This window comes from Camellia sinensis, chromosome 2 (assembly GCF_055761805.1).
Source record: "Camellia sinensis isolate YWXY chromosome 2, ASM5576180v1, whole genome shotgun sequence".
NCBI lineage: Eukaryota > Viridiplantae > Streptophyta > Magnoliopsida > Ericales > Theaceae > Camellia > Camellia sinensis.
In genome coordinates, this window is record NC_138962.1 from 212,733,769 (window position 1) to 212,761,143 (window position 27,375).

Here is a 27,375-nt window from a genome sequence, read left to right on the forward strand (position 1 = left end):
GTTTTAGGAGACCTAATCCTCCAAAATTGTCCTAAAATGATTTTTCCTTCACTACAAGAAAGTACACCTTTGGCTACTAAAAAATTAGATTTTTTAGTCGCCCAGTTAGTCGCCGCAGGCATGTTGGCAATAGTATTGGCGACTAAATTTATGTTGGTCTCTAATTATCTTCTCTTACTAAATCTAACTTTAGTCCCTAATTGACACCTTTTGGCGACTAAAATTGTAGTCACCGAAAGTTCTTAAATAAAAATAAAGTTCTCTTTCAGTGACTAAAATATTTAGTGGCTAATATGTTTTAGTCACCAATAGAACTACATTTAGCGACTAATATTTTAGTCGCCATTTTATGTCACATTTAGCCACCAAATAGTTTAGTTGCCATTGTTTTTTACAACTAAACATTTTAATCGCCAAAAAAATAAATATTTTCATCCCATTGTATTTTACGACAAAACATTTTAGTCACCAAAGGATGTCATTTTTTCGTTACTAAAATATTTAGTCGGTAATAATTTCTTCCCTCATCTTGATTTGTTTTGACTACTAACTATTTAGTCGGCAAAAGACTTTTGTTTTTGCTTTTTTTTTTTTTACTACTAAAAGCTGCCAAATATTAGTCATCAAAAACTTTACTTTTTTTGGCTATTAAATGTTTAGTTGCCAAAAACTTTATTTAGTGTTTTTTTATTAATTTTGCAACCAACTGTATTTATTCCATCATTAATGCAATATATACCCTGTATATAAACAAAACAATACATATACCGATTATATTATCATTCCACAATGTGTGCACACATTTCACTTTCAACTATCCAAAAAATTCATATTTAATGTCAAATTCCAAATATAATAGATTTCCATACAAATCAATCATAATCCAACCTCAAAAATAAAATTCCATATAAAATAGAGGATTATACAAAAACCATATCCTCTGTACACAAAAAAGTAATATCTACAATATCATGCCAAAAGGTAATATGTACCACGCCAAGTTTTGAGTAGTCTATACCACGTGAAAAAAGTAAATTGTACCACGCAAAAAAAGTAATCCGTACCGCACAAATAGTTATCTGTACAAACAATAGTAATCCGTAGACAAAAACCAATGTCTTCCGTAGACAAAAAAAAACTGTATCTAAAATTCCACGGCAAAAACCATCTGTAAAAATAAAATTACTCATTAGTATTGATTTTTTATTGGCATATTTAAAATTATAAAAGAAAATCATATAAAACTCGAATGTATATATAAAAAAAATTATATAAAACTCGGAGGCATATGTAAGGCAACTAGTTATCTTTTCAAAGTAATCATTGTAGGTAATTAATCATTAGTTTTGCATTTTCCCCCTCTGAAAACCTTTTTTCGACTAAGTTTAAGACATTTTCAACTCTAACTCCCAATCAATGTGTCATATTTACGTACCGTCTGTCCCCACAAGTTGTATTTGCCACGGGGAAGCTGCACGAGACATCCATTGACTGGTTTGGGGGATGTTTTGCATGTTTGCCCTCCGAACGCCCCTTTTTGACTAAATTTAAGGCGATTTCGACGCTAACTCCCAACCTATGTATTCTATTTACAGGCATAACTCTATTGTAGACTTTAATTCCTTTTTACTACCGATTATCTATGGCAGTGTTTGGGAAGGATTTTTTTTGATTTTTTTTCACTAAAAGTCAAATTGGTTACAAAACCAAAAAAAAAAACAAATCCAAACAAAATATTACATCAAACCCCATAATCATTTCACTTTTTCTCTCACAAACATCACATCCAATCCAACTACAAAAAAACCCAACTATCTTCCCAAACACAAAAAAATTTCTCCAATAATATCCTACAACTAAAAAAACCTACAAAAAAACCCACTTCCCAAACACCCGCTATGTGTTCTAGATCAAATCAAGGATGATGCCTAGGGGATCAAGTGCCCAGAAACTATAGCTTTCTCTTCTAGTTTAATGAAGCCTCTATTTAACCCCCCCAAATAGTAATATTAATATATCTATAATACTTTGAATAATTTAATTTTATATTTCTTAAGTTATTTGCATTCACCAGATCAGACTGTTCAGTTGAACTAAAACATCTGTTTCAGATTTATAAATTAAACTGAAATAGTGCATATGCCATTGGAAAAAAGATGATAGCTCTGAAACTAATGCATAAATGGTGGAAAAAATTGCACCCATTAGTATTTGCTTGAATAAGATTAGCATTTCAAATTATAAAATAAAAAATTATATAAAACTCAAACGTATATAATCTTTTCAAGATTGTATGAGTCCTAATTAATCATATGTTGCATGTCCGGAGAAGTTGAGAAAAGAAAGCAGAAAGAAGGGGGAAGTGGGTTGCACTTTATTGGTAGAGGCTTCCATGAGAGGGAAAACAATCTAGTTCTATCTACAAATGTAACCAGACAATAATTACAAATAAAAAACAGAGAGCTAGTACTGAAAATGCATGCCTACCTAAAAAGGAACCAGCCAATAGAGCTATTTGATTTTTGTATTTGGCTGTTTTGACACTAAACAGTAAATCCAAGCTTCTCTATATAAAGGCCTTTTAAGGATATAACCTGAGAGCAAAGGATTAGTATCATTCTCTAGTGAAAATATGGAATTAAAGCAAAGCTTGAACTTGGAGTACTTCTTTGGGGTTTTGCTACCTCTTGAACATGTTTGCTGTTTCTATGGCAAACAAGACCATCCTTTGCTCATGGGCAGAACTCTTTTTTTCAACTTTTCAAAACAATAATGTCAATACTTGAATTTTTCTAGAAATTTTAGCATCATATGAATAAAAATGTTCTTACCAAATAGTAGAATAACCATCTCAAGAAGAGGCTTGTGAGCCGTGAGACCATGTTGTTCAAATGATTGAGTTGTACTTGTGCCTCACGAGCTTTTTTCCCATCTTCGGCTTGTTTCATCAACTCCTCTCTCTCCCTCATCATCTCTTCATGATCACTCTTGCCCTCCTTTCTGTCCCTCATCAGCTCTTCATGATCTCGTTGCCACTCCTCGTGAAGAGCCTCCATCTCAGCTCTCATTGCATCCATCTGTTGATCACGAGCTCATGCCGCAGCATCAAATGTGAAGAGGGTTGTGGCCCGATCCCAAATCCACGCAAGTAATTTTTTTTCTGTCCAAGCACTTGCCATTGACAGTTCCTCTTGAGTCTTGAGTATCAACTTTAAGGTATTTCCTTCCTATCAACTTTAAGGTGAATATACAAAACAGACCCCTTTTAACTATGACATGTATGCATATATGCACATTTAAAGAAGTAATTTATGTCTCACCAAACATGAATCCTATGGATTACAAACCCCGATGCATTTGTAACCACAATATACTTTAGTTCATTGATATTCTATATATATATGATTCTCATGTTTGCCTAGTTAGAAACCACATATTCATATTAAATAATGCTGACTCACTTAAAATAGAATTAAATCAAGTCTTTATTATGTGGACCCACATACATGTTTGAATCCAATACCCAGGAATTAGTAAAATTAAACAAACAAACAAAAAGAAAGAAAGAAAGCTTAGCTGCATAAACTATCAACGATCAGACAGTAAAATTTGCAAGAAAAATACTTAGTTCATAGAGAGGAAAACCTGATAAACAGCTTCACCAAAAGCCACAAATGCAAACTCTCCACCCGGAGCAAGTAGAAGACCAACTCTTATTGCAGATATGATTGAAATACCAAAAAGTCTACCTGCTACAGCAACCAATATAGTCTTGCCACCAATTAAAAGAGGTAATGTCTCCATAATTACTGGAAAATTTGAAACAAAAAGTTTTGAATCAATTGACATTCCAACCTAAAACCCAAAGAACAATGGCCATTAACCAGAGGTATTGGAGCAAACTATTCCTGTTCATCAATACTGTGATCATATCAATCTGTTAAAATTGATAGCATTCTACTTGCATGGACGAGTAATTTTTTCATTGCTTCTGTAAGAAGACTGGATCTTCTAGAAAGAAAAAGTAATTTATTAGTTAAATTAGACAATAAATGAATCTTATAGAAAGAAGTAATTTGCTACCATCATGAAGAACAGACCCAATAAAAGGCCAGGATATGGAGCAATATCTGATTCAACCTGTAAAGAAAATTACGTTTCTGCAAGAAGCAAACCAGCCAAAAACGCTCCTAATGTCATGGAAAGGCCAGCCTGTTCCATTTATAATAAAAAAAATGCATACACTTACAAATAGAATGATGTAAAAGAGTAAAACTTAATAACACATCAGCATACCCTAGCTGTAAGGAGACTAGTCCCCAGAATAACAAGGAGCGTATTTGCAGAGAATATCTCAGCATTTTGATTTTCAGCAACTTGCTTATAAATCGGCCAAAGCGGCTGAAAGTTAGCATAAGAATGACTAATATCATGAATTTCACAAACGCAAAAGAAATCTGAAAATCCTTGGCTTGTGCACAGTCAAAAGCTACGCCATGGTTATGCATAAACTCAAGTAGACAATAATTTTTATCTTTGATACAACACACTGATGATGCATGATGATATGCTTTATTAAAATTTCTTGAAAGAAGGATACTTGTTGAGAAGTTAATGATATAAATTGCATCATCAGGCATAAAATGTGGTTTCATCACTTGCGATATCATATTTATGTTCAGCAACACAGAGAACTCACCAAGCGCCCTCCAGCAATTATGGCAGTAATTGCAACAATGGCCTTCACAGCAGCTAATCCAAGAGGTTCCGCAATTGCTTGGAAACCAACCTAAAAATGAGGGGAAAATTACCCATAGTAACAACAGAAGAAGAAGAAGAAGAAGCAGCAATAGCACTGGCAGAAACAACTAAAACAGCAGTTGCAGCTATCCTACACAAGCTCAAAAGTGAAACAATCTTCAATAATTATTCATTTGACTTTCCCGGGTAGGAAACAAATATAGTTAAGCATCATATGCCCAACAGAGACTGCAGAAGAAAGGGTGATATGGTGGTTAGCTGTTCATCAATACATGTGGTATGATAACCTAAAATTTTAGGAATCAGTAAGAACTTTTACGCCCCCGCCCCCTTTAGATGAATTCGCTGAAATAAGAGGTGTGAGTATCAGCAGAACCACAACAGCCAAATCCTGGAGGAAAAGGCCAAAAAAAAAAAAAAAAGGAGCCAATAAAAACAATAGTTCAAAAGAGACAAACACAATCAAATCAGATAATATAACTGACAAAAAAAAAAACTATGAAGGTGCGATCACATATGATAATTAAGGAACAAATACAGACTAAACTTATTAACGTATTATCTTTATATCTGCTAATTCAAGCATCTTAAATGCATGTCTTAGATTATGACACCTAAAGACAGAAATGGTGCAACATTGGATCAAAACTGTGTTCTACATTACACAGGTGTATGTAGTTCCAAAATGTTCACCTTTAAGACACAAAATTATGGCACAGTACAGTTGTACAGTACCAGAAGACACTGTAAATTCCACCAAAAGCAATTCATTCACTTCATAACATCCAAGGTCAACATAATTTCTGAGACCACACAGGTACCTGGAAAGCAAAACAGAAAATGTAGCTCGTCCATGGCGTGACATGCTCTCACCTCATTCCTGCAATACCTGCAGAAAAAATACAATAAAAATAAAATAAAATATTATAAAATTATTCAACTGCCTAATAAAAGCATATCAACCAACAAATTTTGAGTCCTGACTACTTGATCCTAATGGAACAAAGTGACATAAGAACTAAAAATGGGATAGCATGAGAACTTACAAAGCTGCTCATTAACTGTTACTTGAAGGACAACAGCAGTGGAAGATAATGCCAGGCCATCCCCAATGATAATTGCAGCAGGACTGGGCTGACCAGCAATAAAGCGAGAAACTAAGCCAACCACCACTGCGGTCACCAAGACCTGCATTTGTTGTGCACGTTACAAAAAACAAAACTAAGATACAAATGCATCAATGCACATAAAACCGCTGGCTTGTGGTAAAACACAAGTGATAATATTTGAAAAACAAGTTTTCCAACCACCTGAGCAGAGCCCAAACCAAAAACATATTTCTTCATAGAACTCAGTCTTTCAACAGAAAGCTGCAAAATGAAGACAAAATGCTTAGCTTTTCTTTGTGTTATTAGCAGGTCAAATGTCATGGCAAATAGCTGTCTAGAGAAATTAACTTCAAGGTTTGATGGATTCTACCTCAGGCCAAAATTAAACATCAAGAAAACAACTTCAAATTCAGCTATCGCCTTTGTTCCATGTACATGATGAATAATAGAGAGACCATAAGGTCCAATCAATATGACAGCAGTCAAATATCCAAGAACAGGACTGCCTAAACATTGCAACAGATAAAAAACATACATCATCAATGAAACAAATAAAACTCCAAACACATATTAGAAGAAGAAAATGGCCAGAAAATACATGCAGATGATGGCTGAGTCCAAGAACAGTATGATTGTTGTTATCAAACCCATTAAATTGTACTCCTAACAATTATAGTGTTCTACTTCTAGACTAAGTTTATAAAAGCATAATCAATAACAAACAAGGATAATGAAACATGAGCTATGAAACGCCAAGTAGAAAAACCTGGATGTAAAAGAGTTCAGATAGTGGCATTTTGTATGCCATCCTTCTGCAGGAGCCATGCTAATCCTCTATGTACCATTCCAAATTTATCTGATACTATATAGGAACAATCATGAAGTGCATGTACCTTATACATCCAAACATGAAATCATGCCACATGCTGCAACCATCTTACACTAAAGAAGTCAAAGATGAGGCTTTAATTTAACTACTACAATAATAGATCATGAGATTCAGTTACCTCCAGGGATTTTTTGGAATATAGGCACATATATGACACTTGCAAACAGCAACCACGACATGTCAAAAAGAGAAGCTTCCTCCTCATTTACCTAAAAAAAAGAAAAAATAAAAGAAGAATACTAAATCATGTAAACTGAAACAAAAAATATAATAAAATCCTAAACAAATAAGTAGTATGGAATACTAGGTTCTGAGGGCAAACAAAGTAAGCAAGGGAATTTCAAGCACATGCCTCTTGATAAGGAATCATCTCCATTAGTTTCTTAACTCTCTTGGGCAATTTCCGTATTTGACGAATCAAAGGCTTTGTATTTGATGAGACTTCGTCGATACCAGCGGTAATGATGTCTGGTTGCAGAAATAGCTGGTTAATTCTCTCCACCCGATTGGTGTAAAAGGCAATCCTGTCATAAATCAAAAAATAAACTTTTGTATCAGATATAGAAATCTAATAAATGTCCACAAATCCTGTTACCAGAAATAATTGATGATAAAAATCTAAAATCAGTAACAACTGTCAACTAATATTCAAAGGGATACATGTAATAAATATTACTGTAAAAAGGATCATAGACAGAGAAATTCCATCTTTGAAAACGTTGCATATACCCGGCTCCAATGAGCAATGAGCCAACGACCAGCTTAGGCAATTGCTTCCTTGCAGACTCAATAAGACCATGGAAAAGGGATTGCTGGTGTGAACTCAGTCCCATCTGAAAAGAAGTATGATGCAGAGAAGAAACGAGAAGATTTCTTCAGCAATGCTTTTGGAGCATTAAATGGTGATCCTTCCCTCGTCAAATCCTTCTGTAAATCTTGCTTTTTTGTTTGAACCATGTTCTTTGACTTTTCTGAATCTATTTCAGTAGCTTTTGATGACTCTAAACTTATTTTTCCATTTTCTTGATCACTATCTGAAGATAAACTTTTTGGTTCTTCAAAACTCTGCCAAATCCATCAAATTGGGTACCTGGTAAAAGCACAATAACCAAAGAAGCAGCATCAATTTGCACATCTATTTCCCTTTCAATAACACCACCACCTGAATTTCCTTGAATCAACTTTCCCTCCTCAACCAATTCGTCCTCACTTTGGTGTACAATAGTTTCCACACGATCAACATAAGAAACGGAGACATCTTTTTCGGCTCCTTGTAAGGCAATCTCGGCGTCATTTACATGTTGTGCTGTAACAATCGACCTGTGATTAACTGTTAAACCATGATTAAGGATACCTAATAAGTAATTATGAAGAAATTCTGAATTAATTGCATGTGTGTCGCATTATTTGTGTTTGTATCTGTCTGTCATAGAAATATCTGTTTGTGTTTCTGTCTTGTTTTGCGAATTGAAGGCCTTATCGGCATCTAATCATGAAATTGACTTAGGTTATGTGTTATTTGGAATTTTTAGAATTTTACGGTAGGTTTGATTGAAATTTAATTCAGAATGAAATAATTAGAATAAAATAAATATAAGTGATTAGCCTAATCAAGAATGAATTAAGTCCACTAATTAAACATATATAAAGCCACTATAGCTTCTAGAACCCTTGAATACATTACAATTTATCATCTTTTTGAGTTCTAAACCATAAGAGAGAGAGAGAGAGAGAGAGAGAGAGAGAGAGAGAGAGACAGAGAAGAGGAATTAGGATCAAATTTTGGAGAATTGGAAACAATAAGGGAGAATTGCTAGATAACTTGGAAAATCACTCAAGCTTGCTAGAGTTCAAGGAAATTGAGCGTTGTATGTAAGAATTCAACTTACATTTTGTAACTTCAAGCTCATTTACATGTGAATTCAAAGGAAATTTAAGATTAATGCCAGAATTAAGCTTAGAAGAGTGAATCAAGAACTATATCATGCCTGCATGCATATATCATAGCATTTTGAGTTAGTTTTCAAAGAATTTCTACATACATGTTCTCATCTTGGTTTTGTTCAAGGAATTCAACATGTTTTTGAACTAAACACCTCATTTGATTATGATTTGAAGGCTTTGAATTCAATTGGTTACATGCATGTTATCTTCGTGTTTTGTTCTTTAAGTTTCAAGTTTACTGTTACACAATTGGCATACTTTTGAGCTTTGATTTTGTGAAACGATCTTTAATTCTCAATGTTTTACAAGTGTAAAACCCAAGTTATGTGTAGGATTATTTTATTGGATAGATTAGTAATTAAATTAATTTATATGGGTCATTTATTAATATCAAAGAATTAGTTATGAGATGGCATTATATTTCCTATTACTTAGATGGGTAATTTTGTAACTTTGCGAAATTAGGTTAATAAGCTCACCTATTGTGGCTTTAAGTCTTGGAAAACAAACAAAATAGAGGCTGTGAATTGCTCCATAGGCGGCTAGGGTTTGAGAAGGTAAAAGAAAAAAGAAAAGAAAAAGCGAAGAGAGGTTCAAGTGAGGCTGCAATAGGGATTGGAGGCAGCACATTGGTGATTTTGGGACACCCACTAGTTAAGGTAAAATCTGTCTTTACTGTTAATTATTAAGTTTATGTTGAGGAATTTAACAATCAATGCATTAAGGAGATTTGGAAGATCTATAGGTGCCTACTTAGGTTGTGAGAATTGGGTGCAATGTGTAAGTGTAACTTTGGGTGGGTAATAGAAACAATGGAGTTTTGTATCATGGGTAAGGGTGTGTTTGGCTATAAAGTTGGGTTGAATGGTTTGATCTCTTGGATATTAAAGCAATACATTAATCTAATATAGTAGGGCTTTTGTGGGTGTATGTAACATGTAAAAAATATTAATTTATTTGAGGTTTTATTTATTAGGTTTGTGTGATCGAAGTGGTGGAGCTGGGTGTTTGGAATTGGTGTTGGAGTGTTATTTCTAAGCGTTTGAGGTAAGTAACCCTCTATCACTGTTGGTTCATTTTCATTCGTATCGAATCGTTTAAAATCATAAATATTTATTTATAACCTTCATGTTCTCTTAAAATAAAATATGGGTCAAGTATAAAACAATATCGAATATTATTATGAAAATTATTTGAATATTTGGTGAAACTATTCTGAAAATTGTACTAAACGTTTATTCTGAAAATATCGAATGTTTTATTTAAAAGTTGTATATTGTTTGAATTTTGAACATCACTTTAGTCTGACTATGATTTGGACCCTAGCCAATGGGAGTTATTTATTGGCACAGAAACTAGTTTCTTTTGGGGCTTTACCACCGGCCTACGTGTGGTTCTGGGCCTTGTCACGGGCTAAGTGACCGTAGTCACCAAGACTTGGGTTTTGTGAATTGCATCATTGAACCATTTGAATATCGAACCATCAATTTTGAACAACGAAATTTCATTGAATTACCTCATTGTCTTTTCAATTAAAATGTATTGCTACACTGTTTATTTTTAGCTACGAAACATCTTACAAAATAATTGTTCATTTATTGAATGGTAGCAAAAAATATATTTATTGGTTATCGACTATTTTTTTTGTATACTTGATCCAGCTAACAGTGATGGTTGATTATTTACTGGGCTGTCTAGCTTACCCTTATTTTATTTTTCAGATTCTGAGGAGTAGAGCTGTGCGGGGTTTTTACTTGTGGGAGTGCCGAGAGTAGGGCTATGATTTAAGTACTTGGATTATTATTATTATTTCTTTTATTAGTGGACTTGGTGGACAATTTCATATGATAAGAATTATCTATTTGTATGGTTTTTAGCATTATGATATTTAAGGATTTAATTTGAGTATTTTACATTGTTGGTTATGTGTTGGACTCTTAGCCTTGCATGCTCACTTAAATGAGTGTGCGGCGTTGTCACGGAGCTTGGGGCGTGACAGCTTACACCTTATTTCCTATAAATATTGTCACAATTTTTTTTCACTTTTTTTTTCCTCGAAGAATACCTTCTACATTGAAATAAGTGCTAAACAACTTTTCTTTTTTGATTGGCACCGGACGTCCTAATCAAAGCCCGACTAATCCCAGAGATGCACAGCCCTCAGCAAGGAGTTTTCCACAAGTGCATGGTTAATTCAATGGTTTTTCCCATCCGATAACCCCAAAATCTTGGAGGAAGCACACCCCTAAGACCCAATACCTTGTCACCAGGCCAACCCTTGGGGTTTAAGTGCTAAACAATTTTTCTCCCCCCCCCCCCCCCAATCTTCAAACCACCAAAAAAAGATTATCTTCACAGAGAGAGAGAGAGAGAGAGTCTAGTTTGGGAAATTTGGCGCGGAAATGAAGCGGTGTTCGGCATTTTAAGCGAGTTAGTTAGCACTTGTTTGCCATAGCAAATTTTGGGATTAAAAGATTATTTTAATCCTAAAAAGATGAAATAAGATAAAAAAAAGTATAAATATTATATTTAAATTATAATTATTTGATTTTTTTCTGTCATATAAGTTAAAATAGTCAAAAAATTTATCACAAATAAATTTTTTTAATTTTAAGTTAAAATAGTTAAAAAGTCAATTCAGATCCTAAACCAACCCTCCAAACGCGATTGGTTTCTATGAGAAGAGTTTATATTACAGGCTCTGTTTGGATTTTATTTATTTTTTAAAATTAAAATATTTATTTTTGACTGAAAAAGCTAACAACTGAAAAATATATTGTAAATTATAAATACGTTTTTTGAAATTTACTTAAAGTACAAATTGTCTTTTATAATTTAAAAAATTATAAATATTATTTTGTCTGAATTTTTTATTTAACAGCAATAAGAAAAAATAAAATTTACAACTGCTCTCGTATATAATAATAAAATTATATGAATTATTAATTGAAATAAATTTCTGACGTCATTGGATTTGATGATTTATTAATAAAATAGACTATTTATTATAAAATTATAAATTTCAAGGAACGATATGTAGTTTTCAAAATCACAAAAAACAATATGTATTTTAAATAAATGTTAGAGGTGTACTTATAATTTATCTAAAAAATAAACTAAGGACCCACACAACTTTTCCAACAACAAAAATATATATATATACTATTTTTTTAACATTTATCCAACATATCATCAGTTTTTTTTAGCAAACAAATTTATCTTAAAAACTAAAGAGTTACAAAAATAATGATAAAAATATAATTACCAAATCAACCCTAGTTTGTTTCAATTCAAAATATTTTTTAAAAATATTTTTCACAAATTTTATTTATTTATTATTGTTATTATTATTATTATTTTGTATTTGTTTGCATTGCTAAAACTAATTTTACAATAGTTGTGCTAGTAGTGTGCGGTGACAGTGGTGATATAAGTGGTAGAGGCTGTTAGGTTCTTTGTGTTGGTAATTTCGCAAACAAACACATTTGGGTTGTATTGCTGAGCCTTGTTTTGTTCTTAAACTGCTCGAGCAGTTTATTATTGTTAATTGTTTTTTTAGACAAGGTCGGCCCAATGTATTTTCAATATTTTCTAATTAAGCCAACCTTGTCTCCACTTGTTGTAGAATGGTAAATTAGGACTAGTTCTAAGTGATGGACTGAGGAGATGTTTGGGAATTAAATATAAAAAATCACTACAAGTTAAATTATTCTTTTTATTTTTTTCATGTCTTTTTATGAGAAAGTAAAAAGGCCAATTCTCAAACAAGTCCTTAATTATTTATAAATTCTCTTTAACTTTTGAATGTATCAACAAATTCTAAAATACTTTGTCTCAATATTTTTTGCAAATATTAATAAATGAAAAAAAAAAGACTAATAAATAATAAGTCTGACCAATAGAATCGGCTCGTAAATCTTCCCTTGTTAGAATGCCCGAATTAGACGTCATCAGATTCTCATCACATTGACTTTTTTTTTTTTTTTTTTTAATTTATCCACCTATTTATAAATTTCATATGGATTGTTCTCTCTCTCCATATCATACTTGGATTGGAAGCCATTTCCCTTCTAATTTTGACGATCCTATACAAAAATATCAAACATTTAATTATGCTAATTTAATTTACTAATTCGCTAATATTCTACCGAATACAATAAATAAAAATAAAAATAATTGAACTATAAACTAAATAAACACAAGTTAAGGATAAATTACATTTTTTCTCATTGAATTATCATTCAATATCACTTTATTCCATCAATTAAAAATTTACATTTTGCTAAATTTGAATAAATTCTATGAAGGAACTATTGCATAAATATATATAAAATTTGACATGTTTTATACGAGACATCTCAAATATTATAAAATGAGATTATTATTATTTTTATTCAAGGAAACAACAGTGATAGTCATTGTGTAAACAATTATAATTGTTGACGTGGGTTAGTCAAACGAAGACTTACTTAAAATATAGATTGTCTTTTATGGTTTTAGAAATTAAAAATATTTTTGTCTAAATTTTTTATTTAACATAATTAACAAAGTTAATAAAATTATTAACTATTCTCCTATGCAAAATAAAATTATCAAAATTATTAATTGAAATATATTTTTAATATCATTAAAAATTGTTATTTAACTTAATAATTGATCAATTAAAATGATCATTTGTTATACCATTAGAAACTAGCAGTTGACCTATGCAATGCACGTGTTATTTTTTTTCCAAAAAATATTTGTTGGCACAATGTGTGTTATAAAAGAAAATTTTTAATTTTAATTTAAAATTAAAATCAAAGTATAATTTTAATTATTTATTTTAATAATATTGGCGCTATCATTGTATAAAATTGTTACTTGAATACTTATATATATATATATATATATATATTAGTTAAATGATTTGTGTATTTTGATAATTTTAGTTCTAACGTATTATAAAAGTGTAATTATTATATAATAATTTTGTATGATATATATAAATTATAAAATAGTAAAATAAATACTCATTTTAATATTAAAAATAATACTTAAATTAGAAGAATAATTAGTAACATAAAATTAAAAATAATTTTAATTATTTAATTTTCTTTTATATTTATTTGGAAAATAAATGTAGAAATAGAAATTATATAAAATTTATTTAAAAAATTAAATATAAAAATGTTGTAGTTAGATTATCATATAATGATTTTCTATGAGATATATATATATATATATATTAAATTATAAGATTGTAAAATAAATACTCTTAATTAAATTAAAATATCAACTATATAAAAAAAATTCAACAACGACTAATCAAAAAAGAATCACGAGTTTTTTTTAAATATTCTAAAAAAAAATTATAGAATTGACCCACTTTTCAAATTATTTGGAAAACTAACCTATTTTTTAAAATCGCATTTTGAAAATGTAATTTTAAATTAAAATTGCATTTTTAACATGTAATTTCACCTTGAAATCGCATGTTGAAAATGCAATTTATGATGACATGGATTTCACTTTTTGAAATTGTATTTTTAACATGCGATTTCAATGTGAAATTGCATGTTGAAAATACAATTTTAGTTTCAAAATCGCATTTTCAAAATGCGATTTCAAAAACAAGTTAATTTCCCAAATAATTTGAAAAGTGGGTCAATTCTCTAAATTGTTTTTTTTTAGATTATTAAAAAAAAAAAACTCAAAGAATCACATAACAACAAATAAACCTAAAAAGAAAAAATAATGAAAATATCAAAACGATAGATACATCTTAGTATGTGAAGTGATTAATCATCTGTAGTACAATGTTAGAACATAAAAAGAACTTACTGTTTAATAATTGAAAAGGTAATTCAAGCAGTGAATCCAAACTTTAGAAGTTTCTCGAGAGTATTATTGTTGTGCATGTTTTTTCTCAAGTAAGTTGTGATTATATAAAATAATATATGAAATGAGGTATAATTTCATATATAGAATAATTATAAAATTTAAATGACAAATCCATAATATCGAATAATATAAAATTGGTATTAGACATAGAATAATGCACGAGAAAATAAGAAGAAAAAAAAGAAGGCAATTTAGTATTTAAAAAAATCCTAATACCTTCGAAAGAATTAAAACGTGAAATGTAAAATTGGTATTGGATTTGTGAATTATCTCAATTTACCATGAAAAATATATGTAAAAGAAATATTTGTCAAATAGAATCCATATAATATAGGTAAAGTTAGCATAATTTAAATTAAGTTTGAATTTGTATATAACTTTATATGTAATTAGGAAACTACATGCTAATGTGGCTCTCTTAGAAAAAAATAAGCCTTTATAATATGCCAACTAAGTATGGAAAAAATACTACTTTTAATAATATATATATATATATATATGATTTGAAAAAGTGAGATGTACTTTTTACAATTACAAGAATAATTTGTATTTTAAATAAAATTATTTATAATTTATCAAAAAAATAATAATAATAATTGAGGTATTAAAGTGTAATTTGCCCTTTTTGAAGTGACTTTGACAAACTTTAAAGGGTGATTCTAGGGAGCTTCTATTTGCACATCTCTATTCTCTACACATTTAATGATAATTATTTTTATTCTAATTTTATTTTCAAGTGAAATTACTATTATGAACATCAAATAAACACATTCGGAAGTTGAATGTCGAAAAAATGAAAAAAATCCGGAATTCTACTTCCGAATAAGTTGTTTATTTTCGGAATGCTACTTCTGAACCAATTATTTATTGAAAAATATGTGTATAGAGTGTAATGGGTGTGTGCAAATAGAAGCTCCCGTGATTCTACTTACACCACTATTTAATCTCTTTACACCCTCCATCTCATTACACCACTAAAAAAAATATAAATCTCGTTACACTTCCAATATATTATCAAAACTAACCCTAAATTAACTATTTCATCTCTTTACACCACTAATTTTGGTAATATGGTGCTAAACAATTTATATTATTCCGGTGTTATGCTACCGGAAAAAATAGATCTCTCCAGTATTTTGTTGCTATACACTTACAGAGCCACTTTCTTCTAAACAATGATTTTTTTAATTTGTGGTGGGCCTGTTCGGTAATACAACGCTAGTTAATTTAAATTACTCTAGTGCCATGTTATCGAACAATATTTTTTTCCTCAGCATTATGTTGTTGTCCAATTAGATGATAACAAGAAATTAATTTGGGCCACTTGTGAAGTGTCTGTTCAGTGATACATTGTTACACAAATGGAATTACTCTAGTGTCGTGTTGTTAAACTATAATAGAGTTGTCTATCGCTGTACATTGAAAGATTTATTTTTTCCTTGAAGCATCCATAAAAAAATTCATAAATCAAACACGCATCCATAAAATCATACATAAAAAGTATCCATACGATGATTCATAAAAACATCAAGTGTACGAATATCCATAAAGTATCCATAAAATCTGTCATTGTTTGCATCCATCAATTAAACATGTTATCACAATTGGTCTTGGTAATTTTTTCCCCCTTAATAGAAATAGACATCCACACTTTTCAGAACCAGTCAACCTCAATTGTTCCCTTTTGATCTTCCTATTGTCTCTATAGTAACCACTTATTTTACAAGCAAGTGGTGTAAGTCTTGGTTTTCTGCCATTGTCTCATGCATCTGATGTCTTTATAACAATGACAAATCCAGTCTTCTTCCTAACGTTAGAAGTCCATTTAATTAATATTTCACGACTATTAAAAATCTAAAGATAATACATACATTTATACGTCAAATTATTAATAAAACTCAATACAAATTAAAAATAAGAAAAAATCGTATTCATAAAAAAAAAAAAAAAAACTTAACAAATCTCGTCTATAATGAATTCATGACTAGAGTCCACTAATACTATAGTACTTTCGTTGTTCCAATAAGTATAAGTATAATCCTTCTAAGCAAAAAAATAAAAAATATAAAAAAATGAAATTGAAAATACATGGAAATGAGAAGCTGAACAAATTAAAAAAATCCGGTTTGAGGTTACCGGAAATGTATCTTTTATTCCGTAGTTGGTTACCAGACTTATTTTTTTGTTCGGCAATGTGATGTCGGACTATTTTATTTTGTTCGATTTTAAACTACCGAACAAAAGTCGAACACTAGGCCAGAAAAACGAAACAAAAATCTACCAAATAAATAAAAAAAAAAAACTTCACAATTTCACTTTTTTTATGGTTCTTCACCACCTTTCTGCATCCATTAATTTCTTTAATAATCAAAATACTATAATTCTCAATTTTTTAAAAGAAGTGTGCAAGAAAAAAGAAAAATTAAGAAAGGAAAAAAAGGAGTAGAGATTGAAGATCAAGGAGAGTGAGATAACAAAATTTATTTAATTTTAGCGTTTTGTTCTTAATGGTAATTTCATACATGGATAAAATTGAAAAAAAAAAAGGAAAAAAAAAACTCAAATGAAGAGTGTAAAGAGGTAAAATAGCGATGTAAGTAGAATGACCCAACTTTAAAGTCTTCATTTGACATAAGTTAAAATGGAGTTTTTTTTTACTAAAATAATTACAAAAGATAAAATAATTTTTTTAACTCAACCAGACAAAATGTCACGTTCCAACCATTATCATTATATTTTTTCTCGTACAAAAATTAAAAAAATCAAAACAATTTATCTCAAACAAAACTTTTTAACCCTAAACTAAAAAATAAAAAATAAAAAAAACTAAAAAGCCAAAAAAAAAAAAAACAAACGCACTATAGCAATCCCGAGTTTGCCCTTGTTGTACAGTGATCCGGACAAGTGTCTGTGGATGTTGGTAGTTGATTATTATCTTGTTTACATCCTTTTTACTTCGTATTTGAGTTATAGGATGTGTTGGGCATGTTTGTTACAGGTTGGTTGAGTTTAGAAACCAAAAGTAGTTGCCCAGATTTTGACCTGTCCGCTTGAGCGGGGGTTTTGGCGCTCGAGCGGGAATTGCACCCATCCAGTATTTTCTGTGCAGGGTTGGACGCTCGAGCGTGGAGTTGGCCGCTCGAGCGGGGTTGTGTGAGTGCCGCTCGAGCGTAGAGTTGGGAGCTCGAGCGGAGACCTGGTTCTGTAAAAGTTCTGGGAGTGTGTATCCGCCGCTCGAGCGGGATTGTTGACGCTCGATCGGGAGTCTGTGAGTGACGCTCGAGTGGGGTGTTTTACGTTCGAGCGGGGCGACTGGGTTAAAGTTCCGTGTTTGACTTTTCAAATCACTTTTTCACTTTCTCTTCTCTCTCCTACTCTTCCAAAAACACCATTGTTGAGCCTCTCACTCTAGAACTCGACCTTCTCTCTAGGTTTTGATCTAGTAAGAGTGGTTTGCTCATCTTTGGCCTTTACAAAAAAGTTGTTGATCATCGAGGGCTACATTTTAATCTGAAAATTTCAGGATTTGGAGCACGTTGGGTTTTGTCATCTTCTCCTTTGGGGCTCCGAATTTGAGGTAGGGATATCCTACTCCTCTCTATGGATTTTGTCTTTAAATTTTAGTATTTTGAGATGTTGGGGTTGGTTTGGTAATTTGTGAAAGTTTAGGGCTTTTGTGTTATTTTACAAAAGTTGGGGTTTTATTTATAATAAACCTAGATGCATGGTTGGTATAGAGAAATTGAATAAATGTTGAATCATTGATGAAAAAGGGACCTAAGGGTTGTAATGTTAATTATGGAAAATGACCTAATTACATTGATTGATTAATTAGGATAATTAATTGTGAGAAATGAGGAAATGAAATGAAGTTGTAGAGATTGGGAATGCATGGGGTTAAAGGGTGTAGTTGAATTATTTATCACTCACCGAAATGAAATGTTGATTGAATATCCATTTGTGCATTTATTTTCTGTTTAGAAATAATTGCCTTGGGCTATCGATGGAGGATAGTCGTGATTGTTGTAGACAATGCATGATGATTAGGCAAACGGAAACTAATCAATGGAATGTGTCATGGAATTTGACGGTTGATAGAATACATTAACTGTATGTATTGAATGATTGTATATAGAACCAATGTGTTTGTATACGTTATGTGTAGAGGAGGAGATGGGGGATGTACTCCGCGGTTTAGGGGAAGATGGGGGATGTACCTCTAAACCGGATAATATTGGGAGAAGATAGGGGATGAACTCCGTAGATACAGCTCATATGCTTGTCTAGAGAAGTGAAGATAGAGCTCATATGCTTATCTTTGTGAAGTGTGGATACAACTTATATGCTTATCTGTGAATGTGGGATATTGTTGTTATACATATCTGTTGAGAATGGGGGTATAGCTTATATGCTTATCTGTAAATGTGGGATATAGTTTTTATACTTATCTGTTGAAATAATGATAGAGCTAACATGCTTATCTGTTGAAAAAGGGAAAATGAAAAGTAACTTAGACTCATAAGTCGGATGACATAAATATGAGATTTATGTGAATGTATCAGTGTTGGCCATCTATCAATTGCTAATCTTTTAGTCATTGTTCATGGTTGGTTTAGTGTATTTCTACTGGGCTGTGGCTCACCCTATATGGGAATATCATTTTCAGGTACAGGTAGCATGCCACCTCCAAGGACATAGCTTGGGAGGCTAGAGGTGGACATACTTTTGTCGTTTTACTTTTTGATGTATTACATGTAAATTCAAGCCAAGGGCTTAATGTGTAATGAGTTAGTACTCTTTTGTTGTAACCAAGTGTTAACTTGGAAAGCTGTAAGCCCATAGGGCATTTGCTCTTGTTGTTGACATGTAATGCTTATGTAATGGAATTCTGACGAATAGAAGAATGTGGTTATTTCATATGTCAATGGATGTCTTATTTGTTGGGTTTAATGTTATTATTTTGAGGGCGTTACAACTTGGTATCAGAGCGTACCGGGTTCGAATACTTTGGGTACGTGGGAAGTGATTAGGATCACAATGGGTTTGTCTCGCTTGATAGAGACTTAGATGTAGTATCATATGCTATATGCTTAATTGATAACATGCTTATGTGACTATGTGGGTATGGGATTTAATTTCTAGGATGTTGATTGGATCCTTGGGTTTCTGGGAGTCTTGTTGGAAAAGCACTTGATCAATGCTGTTTCTAACCAGAACTCTAGTAATGCCTCGGGACTATCATTATCCGGAGATGAAATTCGTAAGTGCTTATGTGTTTATGTGCTTACGTGGAGTGAATTACTGTTGTCCATGCATTAGAACGTGAGTGTTTAGCTTTGGCACATTTATGAGTGTGCTAACATTCTGTATCACCTTTATTAGGATGTCAGGGCGAGGAAGAGGTGCTAGGCGTGGTAGACCTGCAAGGCAGGAAGTACCGTTACCGGAGGAGGTTCTGGCAGTGCAAGAGGGAGTTGGTCAGGCCAATGTGGCCGAGCCAGTAGGTCAGCAGGCCATGGGTGCCTTGGCCAGAGAGATAGCAGGAGCTTTGGGTATTCTTAGAGCTGGGAATCAGGCAGCTGAGGCAGGGCCTTCTTTCTTGAAGAGGGAGTTTTTCCGGTCTAATCCGGATGAGTTCATCGGGGATCCGAAGGAGCCACTGAAGGCTGATGAGTGGCTAGAGCAAATGAGTAAGACGTTCGAGATGCTTGGCATCGAGGACGGAGCACTGAAAGTGACCTTGGCATCCTTCCAGCTGAAGGGAGATGCGGGTCAATGGTGGAAGTACGAGAAGGCTCATGTTGGTGGTACTTGGGAGGCGTTTGTGAATGCTTTTCAGGAGAGGTTTTTGTCTGCAGCAGCTAGGGAGAAGCTGAGGGATCAGTTTAGCCGGCTTAATCAGCAGGGCTTGTCTGTGGCAGAGTTTGAGGCCACTTTCACTAGTTTGTCCAGGTTCGCACCTGAGTTGGTGGCGTCCGAAGAACGCCGTTGCTATGAGTTTGAGCGGAAGTTGAGGCGGGGCCTCAAGCTGAGAGTTAGTGGGTCTTACATCCGAGAGTATAGACACCTAGTGGACGCTACAACTCATATGGAGCTCATGATGCAGGAGGAGGATGAGAGGCAGAGAGGCTCCAAGAGGAGCCAAGATGGCAAGGGCGATGGCAGGAGGCAGAGGGGTTCTAACCCTCAGCAGTCGCAGGGTGGTGTTGCTAGATCGACCTTCCTAGTGCCGAGTGCAGGCTCCGGGAGAGGTGGTCAGGGGGATTTCACCTGTTACAAGTGTGGCCAGCTGGGTCACAAGGTTTCTGTTTGCCCGCAGAAGGGTGGAGGTCAGAGAGCTGCTTCTTCTTCAGCTAGACCGTAGAGTCAGAGTTTGGGCAGGGGGCAGCCCTTGTCCTGTTATCAGTGTGGACAGCCTGGGCATCTGAAGAGGTTTTGCCCGCAGTTGAATGCCACTTCGGGAGCGTCTGGTTCTAGGCAGACGCAGGGTTTTCAGCCAGCTCAGTCTGTGCAGGCCTCGAGGGCCAATCCGGGGGCTTCGTCGTCCCAATCAGTGCAGCAGTCGTATGCTCCTAGAGGTGAGCAGGTAGACCAGGGGCCTACGGGGCGCATGTATGCTGTTACCGCGCAGGATTTAGTACCGGCTCCATCGGTGGTGAGAGGTACGTTTCTGTTTTGCAACTCGGTTGCTAATGTGTTGGTAGACACGGGTGCATCTCATTCTTTTGTATCTGCTGCATTTGCATCTGTTTTGGAATTGGAGTTAGCACTGTTAGCATCTCCTATTTGTGTAGTGTCACCTCTTAGGGGTGAACTGATCTTGAAACAAGGTGTTAGAGGTTGTGATATAGAGGTCGCCGACCATAGGCTTCCTTTTCCTTTTGTTGTCATGCCCATGAAGGGTTTTGATGTTATTTTGGGTATGGACTGGCTATCGTCATACCGGGCTGTTATCGATTGCTACCGCCAGAGGGTTACGTTATGTGCCTTGAGCGGGGAGTGGTTCCATTTCTTGGGAGACCGGGTTGGTTGTGTTTTGCCACCGGGGTATGATTCGCGAGGGCGAAGTGAGCTTAGTGGTCTACTTGCTAACTTTGAGAGTGGTGAGTATGATGAGACCTGTGTTGTATTGCCGAGGGTGGTTTGTGAGTATTCGGATGTCTTTCCCGAGGATCTTGTTAGTTTGCCACCTCATCGAGAGATAGAGTTCTCTATTGATTTAGTGCCTGGCACGGTGCCGATTTCTATGGCACCTTACCGTTTTGCTCCAGCAGAGTTGGTTGAGTTGAAAGTTCAGCTCCAGGAATTGCTAGATAAGGGCTTTGTTCGCCCTAGTGTTTCGCCGTGGGGAGCACCGGCCCTCTTTGTTAAAAAGAAAGATGGTGCCTTGAGATTGTGTATTGACTACCGGAAGTTGAATCGGGCTACGGTTAAGAATAAGTACCCTATGCCCCGTATAGATGATTTGTTTGACCAGTTGAAGGGTTCCCCTTGTTTCTCTAAGATAGACTTGAGATCGGGTTACCACCAGTTGAGGGTCAGGGAAGAGGATATTCCTAAGACGGCATTCTGTACGCGGTATGGCCATTATGAGTTTCTGGTAATGCCATTTGGGCTTACCAATGCACCGACAGTCTTTATGGACTTGATGAACTGGATTTTTCGGGAGTTCTTAGACCGATTTGTGGTCGTCTTCATGGACGACATCCTTATCTATTCGCCTTCTGAGGAGGAGCACGAGGCACACTTAAGAGTGGTGCTTGAGTTACTTAGAGCCCATAGGCTGTATGCCAAGTTTGGAAAGTGTGAGTTCTGGCTGAGGGAAGTCAAATTCTTAGGCCACGTGGTATCCGGGGAAGGGGTGTCTGTTGATGCATCCAAGGTTGAGGCAGTGCAGGATTGGGCACAGCCTAAGAGTGTGTTTGAGATCCGCAGTTTTCTGGGATTAGCTGGGTATTACCGTCGGTTTGTGAAAGATTTCTTCAGGTTAGCATCACCGTTGACTAGACTGACTCGGAAGGGGGTCAAGTTTGTGTGGAGTGAGACTTGTGAAAAGTTGTTCCAAGAGCTAAAGGTTAGATTGACCACCGCTCCGGTGTTGATTATTCCGGAGAGAGGGTTGGGTTATGCGGTTTATTGTGATGCCTCACGAGAGGATTTGGGTTGTGTGTTGATGCAAGAGGGTAGCGTGGTAGCTTATGGCTCACGTCAGTTGAAAATTCACGAGAAGAATTACCCTACTCACGACCTAGAGTTAGCGGCTGTGATCTTTGCCTTAAAAATCTGGAGGCACTACCTTTATGGTGAGAAGTTCGAGGTGTTCTCGGACCACAAGAGTTTGAAGTATCTGTTTACACAGAGAGACTTGAATTTGAGGCAGAGGAGGTGGATGGAGTTCATTGAGGATTATGATTTTGAGTTGCATTATCATCCGGAAAAGGCCAATGTTGTGGCCGATGCCCTTAGTAGGAAATCCATTAATGGTGTAGCTTGTATAGCCATCCGGGAATGGGAGATGTTGGGAGCACTTGGGGAGTTTGATTTACATCTGAGTGAATCCGTTGAGGCTGCGGCCTTGTTTTCTGTTGTTGCGCAGCCCACACTTGTGGCATGAGTGTTAGAGGCACAGAGAGGTGACCTTGAGGTAGAATCCCTCCGAGAGAAGATCTCCAGTGGGAAAATTGAGAAGGGTTTGACGGTGTATCCCGACCTGAGTGTGAGATACCGAGACCGTTTGTTTGTACCGGAGTCTTGCCGAGAGGAGGTACTCCGAGAGTTTCACCATTTGCGCCTTGCGGTGCATCCGGGAGGTACTAAGATGTATCGGGATTTGGGTCGCCAGTTCTGGTGGCGGGGTATGAAGAGAGATGTGGCTGTTTTCGTATCGAAGTGCCTTACTTGCCATCAAGTGATGGCCGAGCATCAGAGGCCAGCGGGTTTGTTGCAACCCTTGCCTATTGCCGAGTGGAAGTGAGAACATGTCACTATGGACTTCGTTGTGGGTCTTCCGAGGACTCAGCGGGGTAGTGACGCTATTTGGGTGGTTGTAGACCGGTTAACTAAGTCGGCGCACTTCATTCCTATGCGCGTGAGAGATTCGGTAGATCATCTTGCCGACTTGTATATTCGGGACATAGTGAGATTGCACGGGGTCCCAGTGGCGATCGTCTCAGATAGAGACCCTCGTTTTACTGCTAGGTTGTGGCAGAGTTTGGAGAGTGCCTTGGGCACTAAGTTGACCTTTAGTACGGCTTATCACCCTCAGACTGATGGGCACTCCGAGCGTACTATTCAGATCCTCGAGGATATGCTTCGGGGTTGTGTCCTGGACTTCAGTGGGACGTGGGAGAGGCACTTACCTTCGGTAGAGTTTGCCTACAACAACAGTTTTCAGTCTAGTATCGGTATGGCACCGTTTGAGGCCTTATATGGCCGATCGTGTAGGTCTCCAGTTTGTTGGGCCGAGGTGGGTGATGCACCTTTGTTGGGTCCGGAGTTGGTCAGGGAGACGACGGAGAAAGTTGAGCTTATCCGTAGGAGGCTTGTTACAGCCCAAAGTCGTCAGAAATCTTATGCTGACCGTAGGAGGAGGCCTTTGGCGTTTGCGGTGGGTGATCATGTCTTTCTGAAGATATCACCTAGGCGAGGTTTGATGAGGTTTGGGAAGAGTGGGAAGTTATCCCCTCGGTTTATTGGTCCTTTTGAGATCCTTGAGAGGATTGGCGAGGTTGCTTATCGGTTAGCTTTACCGCCGCAGTTGTCCGGAGTGCATGACGTGTTTCATGTGAGTATGCTTCGGAAGTATGAGCCAGATCCATCACATGTGTTGGATTGGACCGATTTAGAGGTAGATGAGGATGCCTCGTATGAGGAGAGACCGGTTCGGGTCTTGGATAGGCGGGATCAGGTCCTGCGTGGCAAGACCATTCCTTTGGTGAAAGTCTTGTGGAAACATCACGGAGTGGAAGAAGCCACTTGGGAACGTGAGTTGGAAGTCCGTGAAAAGTATCCGGATTTGTTTGTAGATGTGTAATCTTGTATTTAAATTTTGAACTATTGTTGAACTTAAGAGCTTTTATATATGTCTTAAGTTGTGAAACATTGAAAATGTTTGGTTTATTGGAAGTATGTCTTGGAACTTGCCTCATATGGAAGTTGAATGTAACATTATATATGTTGAATATGTTGTTGAAATTGGAAAGGAAATGCGTAATGTTGATGCATGTCGAAAGTTAATATGTTGTTTACATATTGTGAAATGTCTCTTGTTAAAGGGAGGGATGACCGGTAATGGGTCAAACTGTTGAATGTTAAAGTGTAACATTGTTTAAAATGGAGAAAAACCTGTTTTTGAAACTTGTGCTTAATTTCGGGGACGAAATTCTTTAAGGGGGGGAGGTTATAGCGATCCCGGATTTGCCCTTGTTGTACAGTGATCCGGACAAGTGTCTGTGGATGTTGGTAGTTGATTATTATCTTGTTTACATCCTTTTTACTTCGTATTTGAGTTATAGGATGTGTTGGGCAGGTTTGTTACAGGTTGGTTGAGTTTAGAAACCAAAAGTAGTTGCCTAGATTTTGACCTGTCCGCTCGAGCGGGGGTTTTGGCGCTCGAGCGGGAATTGCACCCATCCAGTATTTTCTGTGCAGGGTTGGACGCTCGAGCGTGGAGTTGGCCGCTCGAGCGGGGTTGTGTGAGTGCCGCTCGAGCGTAGAGTTGGGAGCTCGAGCGGAGACCTGGTTCTGTAAAAGTTCTGGGAGTGTGTATCCGCCGCTCGAGCGGGATTGTTGACGCTTGAGCGGGAGTCTGTGAGTGACGCTCGAGCGGGGTGTTTTACGCTCGAGCGGGGCGACTGAGTTAAAGTTCCGTGTTTTGACTTTTCAAATCACTTTTTCACTTTCTCTTCTCTCTCCTACTCTTCCAAAAACACCATTGTTGAGCCTCTCACTCTAGAACTCGACCTTCTCTCTAGGTTTTGATCTAGTAAGAGTGGTTTGCTCATCTTTGGCCTTTACAAAAAAGTTGTTGATCATCGAGGGCTACATTTTAATCTGAAAATTTCGGGATTTGGAGCACGTTGGGTTTTGTCATCTTCTCCTTTGGGGCTCCGAATTTGAGGTAGGGATATCCTACTCCTCTCTATGGATTTTGTCTTTAAATTTTAGTATTTTGAGATGTTGGGGTTGGTTTGGTAATTTGTGAAAGTTTAGGGCTTTTGTGTTATTTTACAAAAGTTGGGGTTTTATTTATAATAAACCTAGATGCATGGTTGGTATAGAGAAATGGAATAAATGTTGAATCATTGATGAAAAAGGGACCTAAGGGTTGTAATGTTAATTATGGAAAATGACCTAATTACATTGATTGATTAATTAGGATAATTAATTGTGAGAAATGAGGAAATGAAATGAAGTTGTAGAGATTGGGAATGCATGGGGTTAAAGGGTGTAGTTGAATTATTTATCACTCACCGAAATGAAATGTTGATTGAATATCCATTTGTGCATTTATTTTCTGTTTAGAAATAATTGCCTTGGGCTATCGGTGGAGGATAGTCGTGATTGTTGTAGACAATGTATGATGATTAGGCAAACGGAAACTAATCAATGGAATGTGTCATGGAATTTGACGGTTGATAGAATACATTAACTGTATGTATTGAATGATTGTATATAGAACCAATGTGTTTGTATACGTTATGTGTAGAGGAGGAGATGGGGAATGTACTCCGCGGTTTAGGGAAGATGGGGGATGTACCTCTAAACCGGATAGTATTGGGAGAAGATAGGGGATGAACTCCGTAGATACAGCTCATATGCTTGTCTAGAGAAGTGAAGATAGAGCTCATATGCTTATCTTTGTGAAGTGTGGATACAGCTTATATGCTTATCTGTGAATGTGGGATATTGTTGTTATACATATCTGTTGAGAATGGGGGTATAGCTTATATGCTTATCTGTAAATGTGGGATATAGTTTTAATACTTATCTGTTGAAATAATGATAGAGCTAACATGCTTATCTGTTGAAAAAGGGAAAATGAAAAGTAACTTGGACTCATAAGTCGGATGACATAAATATGAGATTTATGTGAATGTATCAGTGTTGGCCATCTATCAATTGCTAATCTTTTAGTCATTGTTCATGGTTGGTTTAGTGTATTTCTACTGGGCTGTGGCTCACCCTATATGGGAATATCATTTTCAAGTACAGGTAGCATGCCACCTCCAAGGACATAGCTTGGGAGGCTAGAGGCGGACATACTTTTGTCGTTTTACTTTTTGATGTATTACATGTAAATTCAAGCCAAGGGCTTAATGTGTAATGAGTTAGTACTCTTTTGTTGTAACCAAGTGTTAACTTGGAAAGCTGTAAGCCCATAGGGCATTTGCTCTTGTTGTTGACATGTAATGCTTATGTAATGGAATTCTGACGAATAGAAGAATGTGGTTATTTCATATGTCAATGGATGTCTTATTTGTTGGGTTTAATGTTATTATTTTGAGGGCGTTACACGCACATCGCAAACGAAGCCAAAAGTTCAAACCAACCGACCCACCAAACGTTAATCAAACCAAAGAGCATAAAGAATGATCACCCCGACAAAAAAAATCTTCAATCCATTATATTTGTAATATCATATGATATATATTCATGTACATAGATTGACATATGTGTTTGATGTAACTACTTGAATACTTCAATCTTCTCGAAGTTCTTCATGTATTGGTTCTTTGTTTTCATATTGTTTTATCAAAACACATTTCTTTGCTTTCTGTTTTTGTTGCT

The 27,375-nt window shown here is 35.4% G+C and overlaps 3 protein-coding genes and 1 non-coding gene across 5 annotated transcripts in view; 1 reads left to right on the forward strand and 3 right to left on the reverse strand.

The window, feature by feature from the left end:
* LOC114308917 (K(+) efflux antiporter 2, chloroplastic-like) overlaps positions 1 to 8,066 on the reverse strand; it is a 118,795-nt gene extending 110,729 nt beyond the window's left edge. The window contains exons 1-3 of the mRNA XM_082916901.1: positions 7,489 to 8,066; positions 7,112 to 7,283; positions 6,878 to 6,968 (exon numbers count right to left, since the gene is read on the reverse strand). The gene's annotated coding sequence lies outside the window, so the exon portion shown is untranslated. The remainder of the gene's footprint in view (positions 1 to 6,877; positions 6,969 to 7,111; positions 7,284 to 7,488) is intronic.
* The window catches only part of LOC114272442 (putative disease resistance RPP13-like protein 1), a 295,308-nt gene that overhangs the window by 26,686 nt on the left and 241,247 nt on the right, over positions 1 to 27,375 (forward strand). The gene's annotated exons all lie outside the window — the stretch shown is intronic.
* Positions 880 to 10,224, reverse strand: LOC145789033 (K(+) efflux antiporter 1, chloroplastic-like). Its single transcript, XM_082913400.1, has 14 exons — positions 10,220 to 10,224; positions 7,869 to 8,079; positions 7,556 to 7,824; positions 7,112 to 7,283; positions 6,878 to 6,968; positions 6,273 to 6,376; positions 6,072 to 6,131; positions 5,830 to 5,949; positions 5,583 to 5,627; positions 4,700 to 4,789; positions 4,297 to 4,401; positions 4,084 to 4,140; positions 3,646 to 3,855; positions 880 to 3,227 (listed from the first exon to the last, which is right to left on the reverse strand). The coding sequence occupies exons 1-14, from the start codon at positions 10,222 to 10,224 to the stop codon at positions 3,093 to 3,095; spliced, it is 1,674 nt and encodes a 557-aa protein (XP_082769526.1). The 3' UTR covers positions 880 to 3,092.
* LOC145820770 (U6 spliceosomal RNA) lies at positions 6,645 to 6,747 on the reverse strand. The gene has a single exon (XR_014362833.1). It is a non-coding gene; the product is annotated as a U6 spliceosomal RNA (small nuclear RNA).